Raw genomic sequence first — 23601 nt, forward strand, 5'->3', positions numbered from 1 at the left:
CTCGTGCGCGCTCTGCCCTGCGATGGCCGTGCTCCTGAAGGAGGTGGCTGTCTGTGGGATTGGTCTCTTCTGTTTTCCCCCAGCTGAATGAAATGGTTCTGGTTTCTCCACTGATGCTCTGGCTCCCAGAGCTGCAGTCCCAGTGCCAGCACTTTTCCCCTTTTTGTGGTCCCTCCCTGCCCTGTTCTGCCAGCACGGCCCTAAGCTCAGTGCAGACCGAGCTTCTCAGTGAAGGAGGATTGCTCTTCCTGATTTTTTTTTTCCCTTCCCATCCTTTTACTCCTCCGTCCTGGATGATGGCTCCTTCGCAACCCCTCTGAAGTTACCCCAGCCTCCCCATCTGCTCCTACCCCGCTGTCCCTCAGCAGGAGCTCCCGGTGCACCCTACTCCTCCCTTGAGGTGGCATCTGCCTCTTGATTTCCCTTCTTTCAAGGCCCAGCCCTTATCCTCTGTTCTCCAGCCCCACAGCTCTCACTGCTTCTTTGCAGACTCCTAGGAGACGTCCACCCAGCGGCTCAAGCCGAGCCTCCTGCTTCGGGAGGCTTTGTGCACTGGCTTTAGTCCTCCACAGAGAAAACTTCCCAGTTCTCGGAGGAGATCTGGCTGGTGGGACACTGGGCTGCGAAGGAAGGAGCAGGGATGAGCTCTTACGTGGTTCCTGTCCCACCGTGTGTTATCCTTCCTGCTCTGCAGCCACCCTGCTCTCCCTGTGCACGTGCATTAAGTAATGCTGCTGTAAGGCCAAGCTGTTGCCAAAACCACTGCTTTTCTCCCCAGTTCTTGCAAGCTGTGCTGTTACCAACTGTTGTGTACAGAGCTCGGGCAGCTGGGCAGGTGTAGCCTGAGCCTGGCAGGACTCTGCTCCATCAGTGTCCGCTGCGATACCTGGTTTGGGGGTGGTCTCCGGGCAAGGGCTGTGATGGGAAACACGTCTGCTCCCTTTGCGCTGCTCAGAGTGAGCTGCGTGGGCTTGGGAGGTTAGGGCTGATCACAGGAGGTCCACGGGGAGGGAACTTGATCAGCAGTGGGGATTTGTGAACTGGCTGCTTCTCAGGAACGGATGGGGTTTCGCAAATCAAGAATTAGCTTTGAAGACGCTCCTGAAAGGCAGTTCTTCTGCATGCTTCCTGTCTGCAGAATCAGAAGATGCCTAAACCACAGATTATTTTTTCTTCTGCTTGGACACCGACCTTGCGGGGTCCCGAATGCTCGTTTCTTTGGTGCTCAGAGGATGATGGGAACAGGGCTGCAGGGATGAAGGCAGGTCCCTCCTGCAGGGTGCTGACGTCTGTTCATCTGCAGAACAGGCACAAAGGCAGGCCTGTGGATAAAACTAGAAGGCACTGTTTTCTGTAGCCCCTGATTTAACTAAGAGGCAGAGCTGGTGATGACTGGCGTCAGCCATGAAATAAAGTAATGGATGTGCAGCTTCAGGTACTGATTGCAGATGTTGGTGAGTTTGGGAGTTTGGAACCCAGCTGCTCAATCCGTGGAGGGGCAAGGAGGTGTGCTGGGTTTGGGATGCCCACGTTTGGTGGTTCAAGATGTGTTGCTCACGGACGTGTCAGCTGGCACACTGGTGACAAGCTGGTGCTTTTCTCCACTGTTATTGTCCATGGTGTAGAGCTGCTGCTCTTCTGGCTATGGTCACGGGGTGCTCAGGGCTCCCTTGGCCTCAAAATCCTCCGCTGTGTGATCAAGGTCCTCTGAGAAAAAGTTGTTCGTATGTTCCATGGGAACACCAGTCCCAGCTGGGAAATGCCAAAGCAGAGAACCTGTGGCTGGGAAGGCTGGCTACAGTAATTCTGCTTTTGTGTGGGCACCTCTGAGTTCTCGTGTGGGAAACTGAGGCACGGGGCCATCGCTCGTTCAGGGTCCTTCATCCGGCCAGCAGTGACTTGGCCTGGTGCCCTGAGCGAGGCTGCCTCCTGCCCATGCAGGTGATGCGCTGAGCTCACGGGTGCAGGGTGATGGAGCCAAGCAACTTGCCCTCCTCCTTCACCACCCCAACTCCTCCTCTGCCTGCCTTCATCCCCGCAGGGGCTGTGTCATCGGACCGACCTTTCACTTCGATGTACCCTCCCTCCGCTTTGGTGACGTCCCCTTCGGTGAGTGCACCCCAGGGGGCCGTGAAGGGGGAGGTGGGTGCTGTACCAAAATGGAGTGTGCTGGAGCAGGAGCATCTGTCGGGTTCGTGGCAGCCTTTAGGGTGCTAAAACCAGAGCTGCTGGCTGCCTAGGCAGTGTTGTGCCACTAAAACTGCACACGCAGTCTTGGGAAAAGCTCCTGGGCTGAAGCATGGATGCACTGGGGCACATGAGATCCAATTTCCAGCCTAAGTGCCCCAACGGAATAAGAGGCTCTGGATGCCTTTAAAAGTGTAGGGCGATGAGTGAGGGTTAAATGACTGGCATTTCCCATCACTTTGCTCTCTGCATCACGGAGATTGGGGAACAAAATCACGGTGGAACTGGCGCCGAGCAGAGTTTGTCCTTCGCTGCTATTTTGAGTAAATGAAAGCCATGGTGAGGTCAAATAGAAATGAAGGAATTGAAAGCTGCTGCTTTACAGTGTCCCTCAAGCCTGTTTAACCTGAAGCTCCTGATCCTTGGCAGCAGAACGACCATGAAGGGCCGTGCTGCAGGAGGGCCCAGGGAATAGGAGCACCAGAAAAAGGTGTTAAACCATGTGCCAGCCTGTCGTGCTCTAGAGCCAGGCGCTTTGCGGGCACCCTGTTATCGGGTGCCGGGTATGGCACCAGGCACAGATGTCCCCAGAGGTGCAGGATCCTGCTCCTCATCTGGCAGCGCCTGCAGCTGCACATCCGGAGCATCCCCATTGAGATGCAGATTCTGATTTCTCCATCTCAGTCTCACAAAAGGCTTTTTTGCTGCGGTGATCTGAAGTTGAAATGTGAAATCAATTGTGGATTGATTGAAGGGCCATTATCATTCTGTGCCCAGGATGCCTCTGTGTTTTCATGCTCTTCGTGGACTTTTAAAGAAAACTCATTACCTTCTCTGAGCTGCTTCCTCCTCTGTCTCCATCACCACTTTTCACTTCTTTGTTTCCTTTTGACCAAATAAAACAAGAAACACGCCTGGCAGAAATACGGTTACATAACACGCGATTCACCCAATGCAATCTGATTTCATTAACAAGGCCTTCTCAGCCGAATAAGGCAGCTTTTGTGGGTTGTGACTTCTTTCAACCGTGCTAATGATCGTCTGCGTCCGGCAGCTTTGGGATTCTGCGAAGTCTGTGTTGGTCCTTGTGCACCTCCTGCCCCCGTGCTAGGCTGCTGGGTTAGCTGCTTGGCACTGCTGGGCACAGAGAACCTGCCTGCACCCCGTTCCCCTCCCCAGCTAGATGCAAACGATGCTTGGAAAGCAGCCGAGCCAGCATCTGCTCCAGAGCAGCAGGGAAGAGGGCTGTGGGCTGCTCTCCTGCGCTGTGGGCTCTCTCCTGTCTCTGCACAACACCCCCTGGGTGTGCAGGTGATGGAAAGCCAGCCTCCGAGACACCGGGGTCAACCTCTGCAGGGAGCAATCGAAGCCAGCCTGGGTGCAATGTCCCTGTTTGTTAGGAAAGGCAAAGCACTTCTCCTGCTGATTTCTAAGCCCCCTGTAAAGTGGGCTCTGAGGTGCTGTGCACCCTGAAATAGGAGGTCCTTTAACAGGAGCCTCCAGATGGACACAGCTGCTCTATGAGGACTGTGTTACATTTTTCCAGCCCGGCACGTACCCAAGGGGCACCAAAGATGTCTCTTGGTGACTGTGTTCCCACCCAGCCCCGTATAAGTATGGTTAGATCCCTGTCTTAGAGGGATAGCAGCAACTTCTTGACCAGCTCAAGGTGGAAAGCAGGGCTTCAGGTCAGCCTTGGGATCTGCAAATCCATGGTTGGGGTGAACTTACCCTGCCTCAGCCCAGACCACGGGCATTTGGCAGTGAGCAGGAGGCTGCTGCATCTGAGGAAGCAATCAAAGCCGGGAGGTGGAGGCTGACCTCGGCGAGGTGGAGGACAGCGAGGGGGATCAGGTAGCAGGGAAGACGCGGCAGGGGTCTGTAAAAAGGCTACGTGAGGGCACAGGGGTGGGAATGCAGCTTTCAACTCAAAGTTCCTGCTAGCAGGTGCAGAACCTGCTTTTTTATGGGTGATTTTTGTCCATACAGGTAATCCAACTGTGATGGGATCAGAGGTTGAGAAAAGGTCGGGTGCTCGAGCTGAGCTCGCTTTCATAGGTGTTAGGCTGATGATCATCAGCCTCAGCTGATGAGAAGGAAGCACTGTGGGAGTGTTGCACTTGCAATTAACCACAAACTTGTAGTAGGATCACAAGAAGCCACGTTAAAGAGTGCTTTGCATAGTGCTGTAGTTCCCTATTTCATCCTTCCTTTCTTTTACCGTGGATGCTTTCACATACTGAAAATCGTGGGGTGTTTCATGGGTTTAAGGTAGTATTCAGCCTGAGCATGAATGGCAGAACTTGAATTTTATTGATTGGGTTTTCAGAATAGATAAATCCATTATGGTCTGTCTGGATGCACTCGCATAAATGCTAAGTGACTGGTGCTGGTTTGGGGGCAAAGGACAGAGCTCCTTGTGGTTAGAGAGAAGGAAAACCTCTGGTGATCGGCAGCGCTGGGAGCGAGATGTGCCGGGGGCTCAGCGTGATGGGAGAGCGAAGGTTAACTCCTCGCTTAGCTTTTCAAATAGCCGTCATTCAGATTTGTCAAAAAGCTGCATTCCAAGCCCAGTTTTTTTTTACAGGATATTCACACCAGCAACCAGGGGGTATCTGGGGCATATGTCTGTGTTTGTGTCGTTTCGTAGGCTTTCCTCGCACCCTGTCGTGTCGCCTCAGTAACACCTCCCTGGTGCCCATGACGTTCAACCTCCGCATTCCGGGAGATGGCTCTGGAGCCCCCAGTGTGACCAGTTTTGTCCAGATGTCGGACAACACCCGCCTCTCCTGGAGAAGGGGAGCTCACAGCGACCTCAAGCCCAGTGAATTTACCATATCGCCCTGCAGAGGAACCATCCGCTCCCAGGGACTGCTGGATGTTCAGGTATGGTGCAGGTCCAGCCGTGTGTGTGCGCTTCACCAGGGAGAGGTGAAGTTTCTCTGGTCTCTAATGGGGACAGAAAAAGCTGTGGCAGCCCTGAACTGTCCAGCATCCGCTGGGCCATGCTTTCCCCTTGGGAGGCTGAACTCCTACTGTTAAAGCCAACAGATTTCCTCTGGATTTATGCTATTGTAGCTGAGCTTTGAAGTTAATGGAATAATTTTTGTACAGTGGTGAGTAGAGGAGGAAGAGCTTTAGCTGACTTGTGTTTTAATTTAGTTTGTGTGTGCCTTGATAACTGCAAGGTGTAGTTAACAGCTCGGACATCATCATCAGATTTGTGTTAGTCTTAGAAACTGTGCTCCGGTATGAAATGAGAGCAAAATCCTCCCTTTCCTTATTGTGGAACGGAGGGCCCCAAAGAGCTTGGGCAGGCCAGCACACTGGGGGCCTTGGTGACACCTCGGTGGAGTTTTAGACAGCCTGGGCTGGTAGAGCATCCTTCAGTGATGTTCTCTCCCACCCAATGACCCCAGGTTTGTCTCACATGTGTGCGATGGCTCGGGGGAGTCACTGAGTGTTTGCTCTTTTCTTCTGCCAGGTCACGCTGTGCTCCAACACCGTGAGACAGTACGAGCTGGCGCTGGTGGTGGACGTGGATGGCGTCGGCAAGGAGGTGCTGGCGCTCCTCCTCACGGCCAGGTATCATGCATTCCTGCCAGCTCGTCCTCTCTCCTGGGGCTTCCACCACCTCTGCACTGCCTTGCACACAGCCTGCTTGCTCTGGCCCTGCTCAAAAAGCAGTTTAATGGGCATGTTCTGCCCAGCTGGACACAGAGTTAAATCAGCTTTGAGAACAGCAGGGCTTTGAGAGTGTCACGGGTCAAAAAGCACCTGTGTTCAATGAACAGGCATGGCCTGAGTGTCTCCCTAGAGGGAATGGTAATTACAGTCATGATTCGCCTGGTTTCTGGTGCTTGAGGTGCAATAAGTTTCCAAAGAGCCACCTTGCTTCTGCCTGCAAGGGGAGGGTGGGCTTGTGCTGGGTGATGACCCAAAGGCTCTGTTCTTCCCGTCTGGCACCCTGCGAGCTGCCTGCTGAGCTGGTGCTCAGTTCAGCTGATGAACACACAGGCAGAGGGGAAAGGGGCTCCTGGTGCAGCAGGTGAGAGGAGAATGGGGGCAAGATGGGGAAGGAAGGGAAAAGTTGTCCTTGGTGTGAAGCATGAGTGCAGTTTTCTCCGCTTTCCTCTGGTTCTGCTGACCATTAATTAACGTTCAAAGCCCAAAGTTGATCTTGTTGCAGCCAGACTCAATCCCGGTGTGCTGCAGTAGGGATCAGCTGAATTACGAGAGGGGTGCAGTTAAATCTGTCCATCTAATTACCTGAAAGTGCCTGACGGACAGGGTGATGTTATCTTCATAAGCCTTTTAGGTCGACATCTGCAGCAACAGCCAGCTGAATGCTGCAGTATGGCAGGAGCAGTTTTAACCACAGGTCCTGGTACAAATTCCACCTTCTCTTGGTCATCTCTTTGCCCAGGTGTGTTGTTCCTCCGCTGCGAGTGCTCAGCCCCGTGGTGAAGTTCGGGCGGTGCTTTCTGAAGCACCCCTACCAGCAGGTTCTCACTCTAGTGAATGACGGCGACGTTCCCGGCTGCTACGGGCTCCTCCCACAGGTCCGGCCTCACCTCCTCCTCCTCGTGACCTTATCCAGGGGGCTGCTCAGAGAAGAAACCTACCTGGGGCTAATAGACAGCAAGATGTATCCAGATCCTTTTTTTTCCCCTAAGAAACACATATGCTGGGCTATAGGAAGCAATTCTAGTCTTTGGGGGTGCTTTTGCGCAGGAGGATTTAGGGAGTCACAAAGCCCTGCTTGCAAGGGATGCAGCAGCTGGGTGCCTTCAGCAGGAGCTGTTTCCCCACACCTGGTGCCAGACCCCTCGGGATGCTAAGCACATACACATCCCACATCTGGTTTTGTGCCCTTTAGCTTTCTCCTAGGGGGTTGTCAGCTCCTTGACATTTACCACAATGACAATTTGCGTGGCTTTAGCTTCTCTCCGAGGTTGTTCTGAAGTTGTGTTCATCTCTGTCCCCCGCAGGAGCACAAGGAGGGTGCTGCCGTGTGGTACTCCAGCCCCGCGCCCTGTGGGATCATCCAGCCCCGCAGCTCGGTGCAGGTCCCGGTGGTGCTGGCAGCCCAGGTGACGGGGGAGCAGTGCACAGCCGCTGAGGTGGCGGTGTTTGGGAGAGGAGCCCCGCTGGTGAGCCCCAGTGTCCCTTCAGTCCGCGTGGCTCATCCTGCTGGGGTGCCATGAGTGTCCGGGATTCCTAATTCTGAGGATTCTTCCTGGGCAAACAAGAGCTGGAGAGATGATGATTGGGGTGGCAGGAATCCAGATGTCCATGCTCAGGATGTCTCTTGGCGCTTAGATCGGTACGGCAGCCTGGGAAGCCAGGCTGGGTAGGGGAGAATGTGGGCAGGGGCCAGATCCTGCCATGTCCCAAGAGCTGTTTGCTTTTTCTGGAAGCGAAGGAGGTGTCAGGAGCTCCACATCACACCCACCCATGACTGGTAATTGGCCCAGTCCCACACCAGGGCAGTCCCTGGTCTCACTCTGCTGTCAGATGAACGCCGACCGCTGCCTCATCAGGAGGATAGCTGCGGAGCAGCCCTGGCTCTGCTACAGCAAAGGGCGTTGGAGAAACTGTGCTGGAGTGCAGTTCTGAGCTAAGCTGGGCATAAGCTTCTCAGAAAACCATGTCTGAGAAGTACCCATCATACTGCTTTGCCAAAAGCCCCAGCCAGAGAGAGACAAATCTCTGCACAGCTTGCATCTGCAGCACAGAGACCTTTTTCTACCGAGCCTGGAAATGGATGAGGCGAAGCATTCCTGGGCTTATCCTGGGCTAACACCTTCTAAAATACGTTGTCCATAGTCATGCATACACAGCAGCAGCAACAATGACAGCAAAACGTAGGCAAGAAAATCTCGTGTAGTGTCCTGGCTTCATCTAGAACAAATTTAGATAATTAAACTTTAATTGAAAGTTATTTTAACTTTTCAGTAGCTCTGCTAAAATGTCTCGTCATCCCTCTGAGCATGAAGTAGGATGTCAGAGGGTTGCTGGGAACCTTAAGCTTTCTGTAACAGAAAGGGAGGTTGACATTTTGAAAGCTGTTCGAGGGATTTGGGCTTTCATTAAAATGAATGGAAGCAAAGCTGCTAAATCCCCCGTACGCCGCGGAACATCTCAGCCCAGGGCTTTGTGGGGCTGAACGTGCACCAGGCAGCAGGAGGGCCGGGCAGGTGAATTTTGCAACAAAGCTGAGGTGTGGCAAAACAGTTGCTGATAAATGTAAGGCTCAGTTCCCTTAAAGGTGAGGGTTTCTCTGGGATGGAATAACCCAGCGGTTTAGCTGTTAGTTTGTTTTTTAACTACCTGCACTGGTGGCATTTTCCTGTCATATCCAAATCTGACCTCAGTGGAGTCGCTGCTGTGCATTCCAATAAAACCAAACAGGAGCGTGCTCCTGCCTCAGGTTTGCCTGCTGGTGCTGGTCCCAACCTCTACGAAGGTTTCTGGGGACACCTCCTGCGGATCCTTCGCTGACGCCATGCGGTGTCTCCACAGGGCTGTTGCCTGGTGTTTTGTTTGCGAGGGACTGCGCACCTGCCTGCCACTTGGGACCTTGCCTCTAACACTGCCGAAAGGGGATTTTCTTGCCTCTTCCAATAAATCTGTAGATGAAGTGCTGTTTCTTTTACCCTTTACTGGTGAGGACATATGATAGTACACACTAACGAAGCCAAGCAGGTTTCCGGGTGGCCTGGGCACCCTCCAGCTGTTGTTCTGCTCATCTCCAAAGGGTTGTGCCCTGCCTTCGTTGCTCCTGCACTGTGGTCAGGTGGAGGCACGGCTCTTCCCTGCGCCTCCTGCTTCCCGGGAGTCGTGGGCAGCATCACCCAGAGCTCAGCGCTCTGCTCTCCCACGAGTGAAAGCCCCATCACTTCCTACGAGTTCAGCTCCTTATTTCTGGGGTACCAGCCACAGTGCTTGATTTTGGCTCGTATCTGCACACAGCAGCGTCCTGTCAAGAGCACTTGCGGACGCTGCTCCTTCTGGCAGAGTTGGACGAGTGATTCTGACAGCTGCCAATGCCCTTTCCTGCAGCCAGACATCAGTACGGGTCATACAGAGAAAGGGTTTTGTGGTCAAATCCGACTCTGTGCCCTCCAGCATCTTGTCAGGGTTGGAGCGGGGCGCGTTCAGGTCGTGTTGGGGTGTTCAGGCCTGGTGAATGCCAGCAGGGCTGGATAAATTCTCATGGTTTTAACGATGCAAAGAGGAAGTTTAGTAAAGGGGTCTGCATTTTTGCCCTGAAGGTTGGCACTGCTTCTGCAACAAAACGCTGGGGTCACAGACTGGTAAAGGAGAAAAACACTGAATGATGTGATTAATAATTGACTGTTATTCTTACAGTGTTATTTGCCTTCGAGCTGTGTTTTTCTGTATTCCTAACTTTGAAGAACCTTCTTTGCTTCTGATGAGTGCTGGTTTTCACAGGCATAGCTCTGACTTTCATGGAGCTCCTATCCAAGCCACAGCAGGAGTCAGCAACGGTGGTTTGGGGCAAAACTGAGCAATAAAAGGGGTGTGAGTGAGTGCAGGGCAGCAGAAGGAAAGCCAGCAGTGAGCAGGAGGTGTGGGTGCAAGTGTGATAAAAACAAGCAAGGGAAGCTGGGTTTCTGCACCCCCGATGAAGGGAGCTTGTGTCTTTCAGGTGGGCTCACCCCAGATCCCACACTTGCTGCAGGTTTTTTGTATCGGTGTTACATCGCTAAAAGCTTCAATCAGCCATAATTATCCCTCAACCTAGGTGTACCCGGAGCACTGTCTAATCTTTTTAACCTTTCCCTGTTGTTTTTGGTCTTTTCTACATGCTTCCTGGAGCAGAAAATTCACTTAGTGTGCACCGGAGAAGGCCCAGTAGTCTACGTGCATCCGAGTAAGATAAATTTTGGCAATATCCAAGTTCTGCAAGATGCTACCCGAATTCTCAACCTCTCCAATCAGGCGGTCATCCCTGCATCGTTCTGGGCAGAGATGGTAAGTGCTTTGTGAGGCTGTTTTGCAGCAAAATGCAACTGGTCCGTAGCAGCCTGGGGCTTGGTCTTATACACAACATTTCCATGTCATCATCTCAAAGAGAAAGGAAAATATTCCGTGATCATGCAGCAAGAGGGGTTCTGGCTCTGTGTGGTTTTAGCAGGGGACTTCCCAGGAAAGTGGAGGATTTGCATAGATATGAGCAGACGTGGGTCCGGATCATTTCCACAAATTCTGTTTATTGTGTGAAAAAGCACGGGCTCAGCCTCCTGGGATGCACAAGGGGCTGAATTTCCCTCGTGGGGCTTTTCCAGCTGCCTCACTCCAGTTTCTGTGCCCAGGTGGATGAATGTAAAGTGGGGAATTCCCAGGGCATTTTGTCTGGATCCACGATGAAAATTTGTTTTCCATTGCAAACAGCCAAACACCTTTGGATGGGTGGTGCTTGTTTATAATGATGGGTTTTTGTGGTGTTTTTTTTTTTTTCTTATTTTTCTTATTTATTTATTTTTTTTTAACATGATGTTATGTTATTGCTTGTACCTGTGTCTGCTGTCCCAGTGCAATGCCTGCCTTCCCTCCCTGGGCAAGCCAGTGGGGCTTGCAGGGAATTTCTGCCTCCCAGTGCCCTTATTTATGGCACCGGGTGATAAATCCCCTCAATCTGCAAGCGTTGTGGCTAACTGATAAATAGAACAATAACGTAGGTCAGGCTGGTGGTTGGCCCTGATATGATCTCGAAGGTCTTTTCCAATCTAAACGACTCTGATAAATGAAGGTGGTGCAGGGGTGGACTTGCCTTGCAGTGAAAATGGGGGCTCTGAAGCAGTGGAGCCCCTGGGGACCTGCTCCATCCCGATGGAGCAGGCGTGCAAGGGGTACTTGAGCCTCTCTTGCCCTCAGCAGCTGCTTTGATGCTGTTTTGCTGCCTCCCTTGGGGTTTTGCCCTTTGGTGCTGCTCCTAATGGGAAGAAGAGAGGACTGAATGGTTGGGGAGCTAAAATTGGAGAGGCTCTGAGGTGCCGGGGTGCGCTGTGTGTGTTTGTCTGAGAGCAGAGTGGGCTGCGGCTGTCCCCTGGCTGGTGGGTGACTGGAGCATCCATCACTCCTCAGAAGTTTTGTGTTCCCCAAGATGCCAAAGCTGCTGCTTGGATTCCCTGCTCAGAGCCTGCAGCAGGACAGAGCTGTCATTTCCCTGCCTCCCACCCGATGGCTAATCTTGAAGCCGCGGCTATTTGCGCAGAGGCTCATAGATCACAGTCCCCACTCAAAAGAAAGAGCTATCGATTGAAATTTTCACAGCTGCAATGTTACAGCACACAAACGGGCACCTCCACAAACTGAACGAGATTAAATTAAGCGGCAGCAACAGGGAAGGCATCAGGCAAGTGTCTTGTTGCAGATAGTCTGACTGTGATGTAAGGGATTTCTGGCTGTACCCCTGATGCACGGGGTACCTTCCCTGCACCCATCTCCACTTCCCTCTGCTGGATGCTGGGGGCAGCCCTGAGCATCTCTGGCACTTGCGAGTGTCTGTCCTGAGACCACCGCTGATGTCCTGGCGGAACCAGGTGGCCTTCACGAGCCCTGTCCCTGCTTTGGGGTCAGCCTTCAGACAGCTTGCTTCAGGAGGCCAGGGCTCCTGCTGCCGGGTGCTGAGAGCTTTGCAACCTCCCTGTGCAGAGACGTTGGGTTCCTGCATGAGCAGAGATGTTGGCGCTGTCCCTGCGCTTTGGGACATTGCAGACATGGCCTGGCCTGCTGAAGAGACCCCTCTGGGTCCAGCAAGGGGAGGATTTGCCTTTAGCTTGGGTAAACAACAGAATAAGAAGGAGCTGTTTGAGCTTAGCTGGGGGCTGGTGTGATCTGCAGAAAGAGGTGGCTGCTTTTCCTCACTGCTGCTGTCATCTTTTCCCATTTCCTTAAGCATGGTGTGATTTTTGCCATATCGACAAGCACAAAGCAGTCGTATCGATCGATGGGAGTGCACGCTCTCCCTGCAGAAAGGCAGGGATGTGGCAGGAAAAGCGTTCATCTTAGATCACTTCCTACTTGTTCTTCATCTGTCTTCTTGAGGGATCCCTCTTCCTTCTTGAGGGATTATTGTTCCATTGTCAGCGATGGCACCTCCTGGCATCACAGAAGGTGGCTGCACATCACGTCTGGGTGATCAGAAAGGAAAAGACGAGCTTGGTGTGAAATCTTTGTTAATCAGCGGCTGCTTTCTTCTCCTGCTAGGACCACCGTGCTGGGGCTGAGATGTGCTACCAGAGGGTGGGGGGTGGGGGTCTCCTGGTGCCTTGTAATTAGGGAGGAGGGAGAAAACCCTTCTTGGGATTTCCCCTGCTCTGCTTCCTGGTTTGGACCCCAATTTAGGGTCCTTTCCCTTAACCCAGAGCCTTGCACTGCAGATGCTGGAGGTTGCTGTGCCTCGGGGTGCCCCAGGCCCTGTCCCTGCCACCACAGTTAACGCCGCTCCAGCCACGCTTGGGCCTCATCATGCTTTGGGGCCATCTGATGAGCAGGTCAGGAGCATCCTCTGAAGGAGATCTGGTGTGCAGGTCCCCTCCCGTGCTCCCAGAGACGAGCTGCCACAGGACTCAGCTGTAGCTGATGCTGTAGATAGAGCAGAGGTTCTCTCTTCTGTCTCCTACCTGGTGTTCACTGGGGCAAAATCTCTGCTTTGAAGAGTGTGAAGGTCCCGGTCAAACTCGGTGTAAGCGAGGAGAGAACATGCAGTTCCCATTCACACACTTGCTTCTCTCCTCATTAGTGCAGGATTTGTTTCATTTACGAATTCATGGCCTATTATCTCAAGCTTTTGCTGCGATTCCCTGTAATAAAGAAACAGCCATATGGAGAGACAGCACAACGCAGAGATAAACTTACAAACAGCGCTGATAAATGGCTGCTGCTTCGGCGCTTCTGTCGCTGCTTCTGGCTGGCGGGGACTTTGTAGTGCAAGCTGCAGGGCGGGCGGTCTTAGGGGAGCATCAGCATCGCCCACAGCTCCCTCCAACTGCTCCCACTGCAGTCGGAGCAGACTGGAGTTGGCAAGAGGGTTGCTTTTAAGTGTACTGTAAATTGGATTTTTTGTTTGTTTGTTTTTGTCCCCAAGCATCTGCATAATTATCCGTCCCGTCAACGTTTGCTCACAGCAAGGCACACGCAGACAGCGCCGTGCCCTTCAGATGTGAGCAGGCAGAGATAGCTGTGATGCTGTTTGGAAATCAGTGTTTAAATAACTCCCTAGGGCATGGGCAGCACTGGCTGAGTGGCCTCTTCCAAGGTGAGCAGAGGTTTTGAAGACAAGATGCGTAGGTTTAACTCTTTCCAGAGCTGTCCCACCAGATCCTCGTGCTCTGAAAGCTCACCTTGAGAAACAAACCTTTGGTCTGGATTCTAAAGGCAGTGTTTTGCTAGTACAGCACTACAAACTCTTATCTAGGCTGGGATCTGGTCTTGCTGAAGCAGAAGGGACCAGTTCCTTGCAGCAGACCATGCTGGGAATACAGCATCAGTCGTGGACATGGGTTATGGCCAGGAACTTCCAGCCTCATGCAGGCCATTGGTGGCACCAAAGCCTATTCTGCGTCCTTCCCAGGCAATGGGTTGTGCAGGATTAGGCTCCAGGCACGTGGCTGTTAGAAAGCAGCACAGAGGTTTGGAGGAGACTTTAGGAAAGGTGCCTAAAACCTGGTCCCAGGGAGGAGTTCTTATTGCATCAGCGTCTGACATGAATTCATGCCCTTTCAAAACTGCTGTATTTCAGTAAACAAATAAATTGTTATTCTGCTCATCTAGGGAACCTGAACTCGCAGTATTCTGCTGCACTCGTTGGCCAACCAAATTAAAGAGTAGAAGAAGTCTTCAGGGCAATTGTGCTCCTAGAAGCAAGAGTGACTCAGCCGCGTGCTCTTCCCAAAGGAAGGCAGAAAGGGCTTGGTTATTAAATGTTCTGTTTGGCAGCAACCAGCCGAGCTGTGTCTGGGTCCTGGCTGGCGAACCCCAGTGCTCGGAGCACTACTGGGGAGAGCTACAGGCAGGGGACACAGATGGCAATGAGCTTCGTTAGCTCACTCAGCAGTCTGCGATGAGCTGGACCGAGCACGACAAATTAGGCTCCACTGTCAGTGGCAGCGAGTTCCACGCATCAATTTGGAATTATTATTATTGTTTTTCCCGGCATTAGAGGCTCTGCCTTTTGGTGGCCAGAGTGTGGGCTCTGCTGCAAGCCCAGCTCACCTCCCACTACATAGCCAAGCACAGCCAAGGCAGACACAAGGGCCTAGGACCTGGGTGACCTAACGGGGACACAGCCTGTGCTTCTCATCCCTGCTGGGAATTCTTCTCCCCTTGCTTTCTCCCAGTCCAGCGAGCGGAACATGCTGCCGCAGCACAGATATATGGAGCTGTGGCACTCAAAGTGCTCTCTGATCCGAGGTGGCATGGTGTTTCTTCCACCTTCTTTTTTCCTTGGTGTTCTTGAAAAGATCCTTTTGAGCCAGCAGTAGCTGTTGTGCAGCATCATTTCTGGCTACCTTACCTATTACCTACTCAACCCTGCGTTCCCAGAGATGCTGGTTCAGTGTTCCTCTTTATATGCCTGTAGCCAGAAGACAAAATCGGTGTTTTCTTGACTGTTCCCCTGCCTGGCTGAGATCCCAGATAAAACACCAGCAGTGTCCCTGCTCAATTGGCTGGCCCTAAAAAAAAAAAAAAGGGGGGGGGGGGGGGAGTTGGTGAATGGGATGCTCCTGCAGGACTGTCCTGGAGCTGCCCATCTGCTCATGGCACTTGTGGTTCTTTAGCAGGAACTTTTATCTCCCTTTCTCAGATTCTCAATTCTGCCTCTGGGAAAAGGCCCCGAGGTGCCCCCTGGGACTGCTCTGGGGCGAAGCTCTGTACGCAGCTGATGTGGGAGGGGTCTTTCCCCTTCACACACAGCCTCTGCAAGGGGTGGTGGGTCAGCCTGGCAGGCTGGGAACACTCTACAAACAATTTTGGCAGCTCTTACTCACGATGGAAATCTGTCCTGCAAGAAGGCAATGATCCCAGCGTTCAACTTCTTGATTAAACGATTGATCCTAACCCTTGCCTAGCACTCAGGGACTCTGCTGCCTGATAATGCAAGCTCCTACAGGGACAAAAATAGCCACTGCCTTTGTCTATTCAGTGCCTTACGGCAATTGCATCATTTTCCAGAGCACTCAGGGGTAAGCAAGAACCAGGAATGCTATCAGAAGTTTTTTTTGTATAGTTGGACTGTGAGGCACTGCTCACACTGAGCTCCAAGAGATTTCTGGTCTCGGGGGCAGCCCCGACCAGTGTGGGCAGAGGCTGCCCCAAAAACCTTCGTGAGGTTGGTCCGGCCGAGCCTTTTGGGCCTGGCAGGCTCCTGGCCAGCGATGCTCTGTGCTGCCTCTCGGACCCACGCCAAGCGTAACCGAGGGAATGGGGACACCATGAATCCTCCTGCGGAGTCAGCTGCGGGGCTGCCAGGGCATGGTGGGTCTGCGCCGGGTCACCCTGGGAAATTCCGAGTCTGGCTCCCTCCAGACGGCCTATCATTATTCCTCAGTGATAGTTCCTTGGGCCCAATTTACTGCGCGGCTGGTTGCCAAGCTTTGATGAATTAGCTTTGTCAGATAGCAGACTTGCAGATTCACCTCCGGAGCAGAGCTATCAGGTCTCCTTTTCAAGCGAGCTACCCTATGTCAGCATGAATCAGAGGAAAAGCTGTACGTTAATGTCAACGAAAAGCTAACACCCACTGGCGTGCTACGAACGTGTTCTCTGGCTGATTGCACCGTGGTGGATCCCTCCAAGGCTGGTGACCAACCACGCAAGGACAAGTGGAGAGGGTTGGTGGGATCCAACCCACGCGAGGTCTGTCTTGTCGATCAGCCTGGGCTGTGGGTTATCACTGGCTGGGATAAGGAGCCCCTGAGATGCAAGTGGATTCAGGGCTGAGTTTTTGGTGGGGTTTCAGGAGGCCCACTGACCTTACTGTCTCTGGACAAGCAGGTTGAGCTCCATGGACGTTTTGCTGTGTTTGTCACCTTCCAAGCTGGCCAACCGCCCTGCAGCAGACTGGTTTTCCAGCAGTGCTTCTCTGCATCCAGGGCCAAGGAAACCTCAGTGGATTTATGAGTTATTCCCCAATGGAGCAGCAGGTCCCAGACCTCACAGAATAAATTGTGAATAATAATGAAAGAGAAAGAGCAGGAGTACAAATAAATAAATAGTGTTGGGTAGCTGCTTGCCCTGACCTGCATGGAGAAGCAGGGCCTCATTGTTTTGCCTGTGCTGACAACCTTCCTCCGTGCCATTCTCATCTTTTTTTTTTTAAGACTTTCTCTTGCAGCTCCAGATAGATTAAATGGAGCTGAGTTTATTAAATTTGCCAGTGCCTGGAATAACTCACTGCCTTCGGCACGCTCCACCCTGGGCCCTCCTGGGCAGACCTGACCTGCTCTCCACACAGGGTGCATCGTAGCTGGGGCACCCGTAAACCCTGCTGGGACCCTGGGTGCCCAGCAAGCTATTGCTTCCCTGGCCTCCAGCTAGTCTTACCCTCATCGTTAGCAGAGGTCTTCTGGGGCTATTTCAAATGTTTTCTGTGACTTTGAAGCACTGCTTGGTTTTCTGATGCCATTCTCCTGCTAGAGCTCAGCGCTACCAGCCTGATGAAACTCAGACTAATTTCGCTTGGATTGTCAAGCCTACAAGCACATGCTTGCTTTTCAAAAAAATTAAAAATACAAAAATAATAATAAAAAAAAAACTCTTCTCTTACACAATACTGCAGCGTTTTGGGTGAGCAGTTAGTGGCTGCGGGATGTATACCATTAACACCACGATGTCCGCTTCGAAGCAGCACGTGCATGTCCTAGAACATTTGGTGCTGGCCAGGGAGCACTGTATGCGTTTCTCTTGTCTGCTGCTAGCTTCTTCCCTGTGAATGTGGTTTTAGATGGGCTGGTGTCCAGCACCCCTACTGCCCCATCCACAGGGGAAGGTCCATGAGAAGCCAGAGGAGGTGAATGCTTGGGAAGCCCCGGCTATGCCCACAAGGCACGTGTCTGCAATTTGCTTTCCACTTGTTTCTTGATTGTCCTACTACAAATGGTTACAGCTGGGTTTTTGTCACCAGGGCACCTTGCCGCAGCTGACAGTCAGTGGGATATGGGTGCTTCAGTCCTTCAGGTGCTGTTGAGAGACATTGCCCAGCTCTTAGGAAAGAAGGCTTTGGTGTTGGGGCTTAGGTCAGCAGGTTCTATGGAGTTATTCTTTGGGATCCCAGTTGTCAGGGGATTTGTGCAGTTATGGTTTCCCCAGTCCTCAGGTCTCTGTGGAAACTCAGCCACCGGAGCCATGAAGCCAGGAGAAATAAAGTAGCTTCCCTGGGTGTGCTCTCCAAAAGAGACAGGAGGGGGAAGAAAATGAAAATCCCTTGGGTTGGGCAAAATTGGGTCAATTAAGTGAGTCTGCTACCGGACAGGTAAGGTACAAGTTGCATAAGCTCCTGCATACTTGCTGTTTCCAGACATCTTAGGTTAGATTTAGTGAAATTAAGCCTCCTTGCTTTTTACCCTCATATCTTTTGGTCCTCCCTCTGCCTGCACGCCTCAAGGCTCCACGGCTTCGGCCGTAATTCGGCACTTGTTTGTCTTGCAGGCTGGCAAGGGCTCGCGCTGGAGGATCGAACCCAGTCGAGGCGTGATCCCCGCCGGGACCGAGGTGTCTGTGACCGTCATCGCCAACCTGGACGACACCGAGAAATTCAAGGACGAGGTGAAGATCTGCATAGAGAACAGCAACACCTACGTGATCCCCGTCCAGGCGGTGGGCACCGGCACCACCATCGTCACCGACAAACCCTTCGCACCGGCGCTCACCCTGGGGCCACACTTCAGGTAGGGGCTGGGCAGGGCCGGGCCTTCAGGCCGAGCCTCCCGCCCTGCATGGGGCCCGGCTGCCATTTTGCTGCCATAGAAGGTGCCGCAATCCCTGTGGAAACGCTTTATGGCCATTCAAAGGGCATTAAGCACTCGCTATCAAAAGTCACTGCCGTGAAACCAGTTGCTGTATTGTCAGTGAATTGCCCTGAGTTATAACGCATTTATTTCCTCGCTTAAGATGTGGAGCAAACCAGCAGGTCCCAGAAGCCTCTGGCTGAAAAATGCCCCATTACCAGTATAAACATGTTTCCCGTTGCAATAGCGTTGCTTGCTTTTCCACTCACTGTGGAGCATCGTTTCACAGCAGCAGAAAACCTGTCGGTGACTTTTTAGCAGCTCCTTGACGAAATTAATGACGCTGTTTTATTTCCTCTCAGCCCAGGAGCGCTGGAGGAGCAACAGAATTTGTTGTTGCCCTCAATCATCCCCCAGCTCCCTTGTCTTCTCCTGCTCCCTCTCCGGGCTTCTCGTTATTGGACGTGCCCTTTCCTCGTTTCTCCTGCCTGGTGTTTTTGCTTGTTTGTTTTTGTTGTTGCTGCCTTTTTTGTTGTTTTATTGCTGTTTGCTTTTGTTTGTGTTTTTTTTGCTGTCTCCTCCTTCAAAGCGGCAGCAGCCCAAGGCACAGGCTGGAGGCTGGGGAGAGGCACGTCCCCTGGGCATGGCAGACCCTTTCCTGACTGGCTTTGGAAGCGAAAGGAGCAAACGTCTGCTGTGGTTGGGCAGGATAAATCAAGAGCTAATGGGGAGAGCTTAACTCAAAGGAAGGAATCACTGCCTGCCAGCAGGGGAGGAAGGCAGGTCTTCTCCAGGTGCTCCTCACCTGGCTTGTGGTGGGCACCTCTCAGGCTGCGGCGCCCAGCAGCTGGCTGAGCTGGGCTTCCCCAGAGCCACCCAGGACTGCTCCAAGTTTTCCTCTCTTGTCCACTAGATAGAATATCTCATGCAGAGTTTTTGTGCATCCAACACTTCCTAGCAGTCTGTACCAAAGGCAAGTTTGCACTACACCATCACTTCTGCGTTTGTGTGCAGCTGCTTAGTGCAGACACGTGTTTTGTGAGCTGCATGTTCTGTACCTCTCAAAGACGGTTCACGTTCCAGGAACCGTTCATTTCCTGGCCAGGCTGAGATTTATAGAGGGTAGAATAATTACTCCAGCCTAGCCTGCAGTTAGTGTTTTCTCACGTGAAGGAATCAATTTCCATTGAACTTTCATTTTGTCTTATATCTAGCTCTAGTTAGTCATCCCCTGATGTCACTCAGCTACCTCAGCAGCCAGAGCTGGTCTTGCTGCTGTGTTCGTACTGGGGAAACTTCCATCGATCCTGTGTCCCCGCTGCGCGTTTATCTTCCTGAAGCACAGCACCAGCCGTGCTGTTCAGGCATAGGATAGTGGTGCGCTGTGGGCAGCGAGGGTTGGCTGCTCCCAAAGCATGGAAGCACCCGGGGAAATTATTCCGAGCACAAAAGGCTGGTGATGCTCTGACCACAGGGCAGCCGGCCAGGTTGCCCCCAGCATCCCCCCAGTGCCCAAGATGTTCCTTGTGAAGCTGTTCCTTGCAAACAGACCAGCTGCTGGGTGCTGATAAACTTGGGAGCAGGCAAGGTTTGGCCTCTGCTGTAGCTCTGAGCAAGGTCAGCCTTTTCAGAGGTGGCTTTACTGCTGAAGATGCAGTTAAGGAAATGGCACCGGGGTGCTGGTGCTGGGTGACTGCTGGGAAATCTCAGGTTTTTTACACTTTCCACCCTTTCTTCTCTTCCAGCCTGGGTCACTGCTGTTACCACTTCAAGATAACAAACAAGGGAAGGCAAACCCATCAGCTCTACTGGACAACAGAAGGCTTTGCCCCGTTTCGCCAGCACGATCGTCTCCCTGCTATCGGTAACGCCAAGGGCAAAAACTCCTCCCAGAGACCCCAGCCCCCATCTCCCGTGTTCAAGCTTCGACCACTGAGGATGGAGCTGATGCCAGGCAGGACCATGGAGATGATGCTGGAAGGCTCCTCCAGCACTCCAAAGGTGAGGACCTTTCCACCAGGTCGCATCCACAGGGTCATCTTCAGACACTTGCCTGAGAAAATGAGCAATTGCTTTCAAGAACTGTTTTAACATCACAAGTTACCATGGCAGCACCAGATGATTTCCTTGCTGGCCACCATCAGTTGCTAAGGCTTTTCTTGTTTCTATAGCTACCATAAACCCATCTTGCTGATACCAAAATATGGGCTGAAGAAAGTGCTGCTTCGGTGGGCAGATGACAGGTTATAAGGTGTCACGTACTGGGACAGAAAGGAAGGGTAGAGAAAGGAGTTAGGCTCTGAGAAATTAGGAATGCAGGCAGAAAGTAAATTAAAAAAAAAAAAAAAAAGTAATATGTCTGGGGAAAGCATCCAAAACACCTGTGGAGGGAGGGAGTGTCTGGGAGCAGCATCATTTTTCCTTTCTACATGTATAAAGGCAGAGGGCTTATCTAGCACCGAGTCCTGGAGGAGAAAAATGAACACAGTACATCAGCTCTAATGATCATACAGGGACGTTCTACGCGTGGGAACCTGTTCCCAGAGATCATTAGAATCGACAGCTCCGTTTTTTTGCCAATATTTCCATACCAGCTGGTCCCAGTGTCCCCAGGGCAGCAGTGAAGCTGTGCACCCTTGGGTCACAGCTTGGAGGGGGATGTTTCAGTGGGATCACTGCATGCCCCCCACCCCAGTACCAGCTCTGAAAGGTGTTTCAGAGGGTTGCCTCGGTGGCAGGGGGAGGAATACTGCGTAATTCACTCAGCTGTCTGATGGAACTCTCCAGGTATGTCCCTGTGCAGTTTGGAGCTCAAGGATTTTGCTGGGGAGAGGGAAAAAGTAACAGAAAGGAAATAAAAAGACCAGGGCACCGGAGAGGATGTCTTGCTTGGAAAGCTGGAAGGGGAACTGTGAGCTCAGCTGGGACTACCTGGGGCTGACACCAAACCCCTGGGAAGGGGTGGTCATCTTCCTTGCACCTGGAGAGCTTGGTGCTCTTCAGGTGGGCCAGGAGCCCAGCTGCTGGCACTGCACAGCTCCAAGGAGGAGTTGGGCCATTTGAAACGGGCAGATGAGGGGAATTTGAGGAAGCTGATAGCATGAGAAACCAGAAGTCAGAATATAAGAGCATTTGGTTAGGGCAGAGGGCTTCCACCCGAGGCGTGAGACATCTCATTCCTTGGGGTCATTTCTTTTAAAATCAGACTTGGGAGACAGAGTGCCTTCCTAGGAACATGATCCCCTCTTCACCTGAAGGCAGGACAGCCGTTGGGGTTTTTACCGTGCATCCTTTCCACTAAGCTTCAGGGGGAATGTTTGGTGGCGTTGGGCCCTCTTATCCCCTTTCTCTTAATACAGTTATTTTTGTAATGACACCTCACAGCTTGTAGCAATGAGGCACATCAAAGTGATGATCATTTGGGGTGTTAATTACCACGACTACAGACAGCACGTGGCCTGCAAGTGCGTTTTGTGGATGTTGGGGTGTGGCAAATGGACACTTCAGTGCTGAATGAAGAGGATGCAGCATAAAGAGCAAGGGGAACTATCGAGGAGGCTGACTGCATGCATAGGGCAGTAACATGGCCACGGTCCCATGGCAAGGTGTGTCCCCAGGCTATCAAATCCTCTAGGCCCGTGGCCGGGTGGCTGACTAACATGGTGCCCTGCTCATGCCTGCCAGGTGATGTGTGACTCTCGTGTGCAGGTGGTGACGGAGCGGCTGCTGTGCCACGCCACCATAGGGAGCAAGGCAGGGAAGGCACAGATAATGCAGGTGGACATCACGTGCGAGTTTGTGGCTCCTGTCCTGCAGATCTCCTCCAGGGAAATCACTTTCCGGGTGGAGAAGGTAAGTCGCTGGATTGTGTCCTGGTGTTTCATGGTGCGGTTGATGGCTGAAAGCCACTTGTTAAGTCCAAGCATGCACACACCCAGAAGAAGGTAAACACCTCCTCCAAACCCACAGGGCTCGTACTATTGGTTTGAGTAGCACCAAGCTTTTGCTGTTAACACCAAGATCATTGCTTCAGTTCCTCTAGGGTCAGGACAGGCTCGCTAGGGCAGAGGGTGAGACGCTGGGACCATGACAGCAGCACAGGCAGTGTGCGGGTTGTGGAGGGCAGAGCCCTGCAGCGGTGTGATGCTCTGCCCCTCCTCGCCCCTCCTGGGGCTCTTTGTAGAGTCGGAGCAGGTGCTTTTAGAAACAGACCATCATTTCCTCACCTGTATACAACTGGGATTGTGGCTTCTCCACAGAGGCTCTCTCATGGCCACTGCTAGAGGGACAGCAGTGCCTGTACCCAGTGTAAAGGGAGGTTTTTGAAGGTCCTCCAAGGCACCCTGAGCATTGATCCTGTGGGGAAGCTGAGAAAACTGAGACTCCTGTCAAGAGCTCAGGCTGATGGGGAAAAAATCATGGTCTCATCTCTCTTCTGCCTTCTCAGCTGTTGGTAGGGATGCTAGCTCTTTGCATTTCCCCATCCTCACCTTGTTCAAAGGACCTGCAGACGTCCTTCAGCTGCAGTGATGATAACACAAAGTAGCTGCCCTTTGGTCTCTGGATCCTGCCTCCTGCATCATCCTTCCCTCTCCCCCAAGGTGTCTGAAAAAGAAAACACTTCATTATTTAGCTTCTGTGTTTTCAGTTTTTCCTGGCTCCCAGAGTAGAGCAGCTCGGATTTAACAGGAAGCTTTCTGGTCCTCCCTGATGCCTGCCTGTGCTGTGCTTGTTGCCGTGCGCTCCCATTTATCGCGTGCTATGACACTGCAGTTGTTTGATATCAGTACATGTAGAACTTGTTTCCCAAATGCTGCCCAGTTTGTCTAAACCATACAGGAAGCCCGGGGAAATGCATCAACAGGAAGAAATGGCTTAGGCTGGAGCTCTGCTTTAAGGCTACAGGCAGCTTGTCATTAACAGGGGCAGCAGAAGGCATGCTGCCACCCAGCTGCTGTGCAACCTGTATGTGCAAGCAGATGTTTAAACTTAACCTTAGGGTGCTGCAGTCTCTCCACTCCAGGTTAAATCCTGCTAGCTGCTCTCCTCTGATGCACCTCACTCTTTTTTATGAGGCTACTTGTGTCAAGAAGGATGTAAGAAATTAGTATATATGAGTGGAAATGCATCTTGTGCCTTTCAGCCCAAGAGAGGATGCAAAACTGGAGAGGAACAACCTGAATTTGGTTTCTGTTTTGACCTTGTTGATGCATCTGCCTCCCCAGGGTCCTGTTCCCTCCTCTGTACATGAGGCAATGATGTCTCCCAGTCCCCCAGGGGATCCCGTGGCTTCTAAGCATGAAAAGCATTCGAGGTACCTTGAGAAAAGCCTTCTAAAGGGTTTCTCAAAGTGAAAAGTGGCAAACTTTTCTTACGAACAGCAAGTAGAGGTGCATGCATTTTGGGGTTTGAAAAATGTGAAATGCAACAGAAA

At 52.2% G+C, this 23601-nt stretch overlaps 1 protein-coding gene across 13 annotated transcripts in view; it reads left to right on the forward strand.

The window, feature by feature from the left end:
- The window catches only part of HYDIN (HYDIN axonemal central pair apparatus protein), a 127215-nt gene that overhangs the window by 48492 nt on the left and 55122 nt on the right, over positions 1-23601 (forward strand). For 12 of the 13 annotated variants that reach the window (XM_035336922.1, XM_035336930.1, XM_035336927.1 and 9 more), the window contains 9 exons: positions 2042-2109; positions 4838-5073; positions 5672-5772; positions 6614-6749; positions 7179-7340; positions 10036-10188; positions 17869-18107; positions 19913-20168; positions 21876-22019. In XM_035336922.1, coding sequence (XP_035192813.1) covers positions 2042-2109; positions 4838-5073; positions 5672-5772; positions 6614-6749; positions 7179-7340; positions 10036-10188; positions 17869-18107; positions 19913-20168; positions 21876-22019 — 1495 coding nt within the window. The remainder of the gene's footprint in view (positions 1-2041; positions 2110-4837; positions 5074-5671; positions 5773-6613; positions 6750-7178; positions 7341-10035; positions 10189-17868; positions 18108-19912; positions 20169-21875; positions 22020-23601) is intronic. The other variant, XM_035336933.1, reaches the window with a different exon arrangement.

Source organism: Oxyura jamaicensis, chromosome 11 (genome assembly GCF_011077185.1).
Source record: "Oxyura jamaicensis isolate SHBP4307 breed ruddy duck chromosome 11, BPBGC_Ojam_1.0, whole genome shotgun sequence".
In the NCBI taxonomy this organism is placed as follows: Eukaryota; Metazoa; Chordata; class Aves; order Anseriformes; family Anatidae; genus Oxyura; species Oxyura jamaicensis.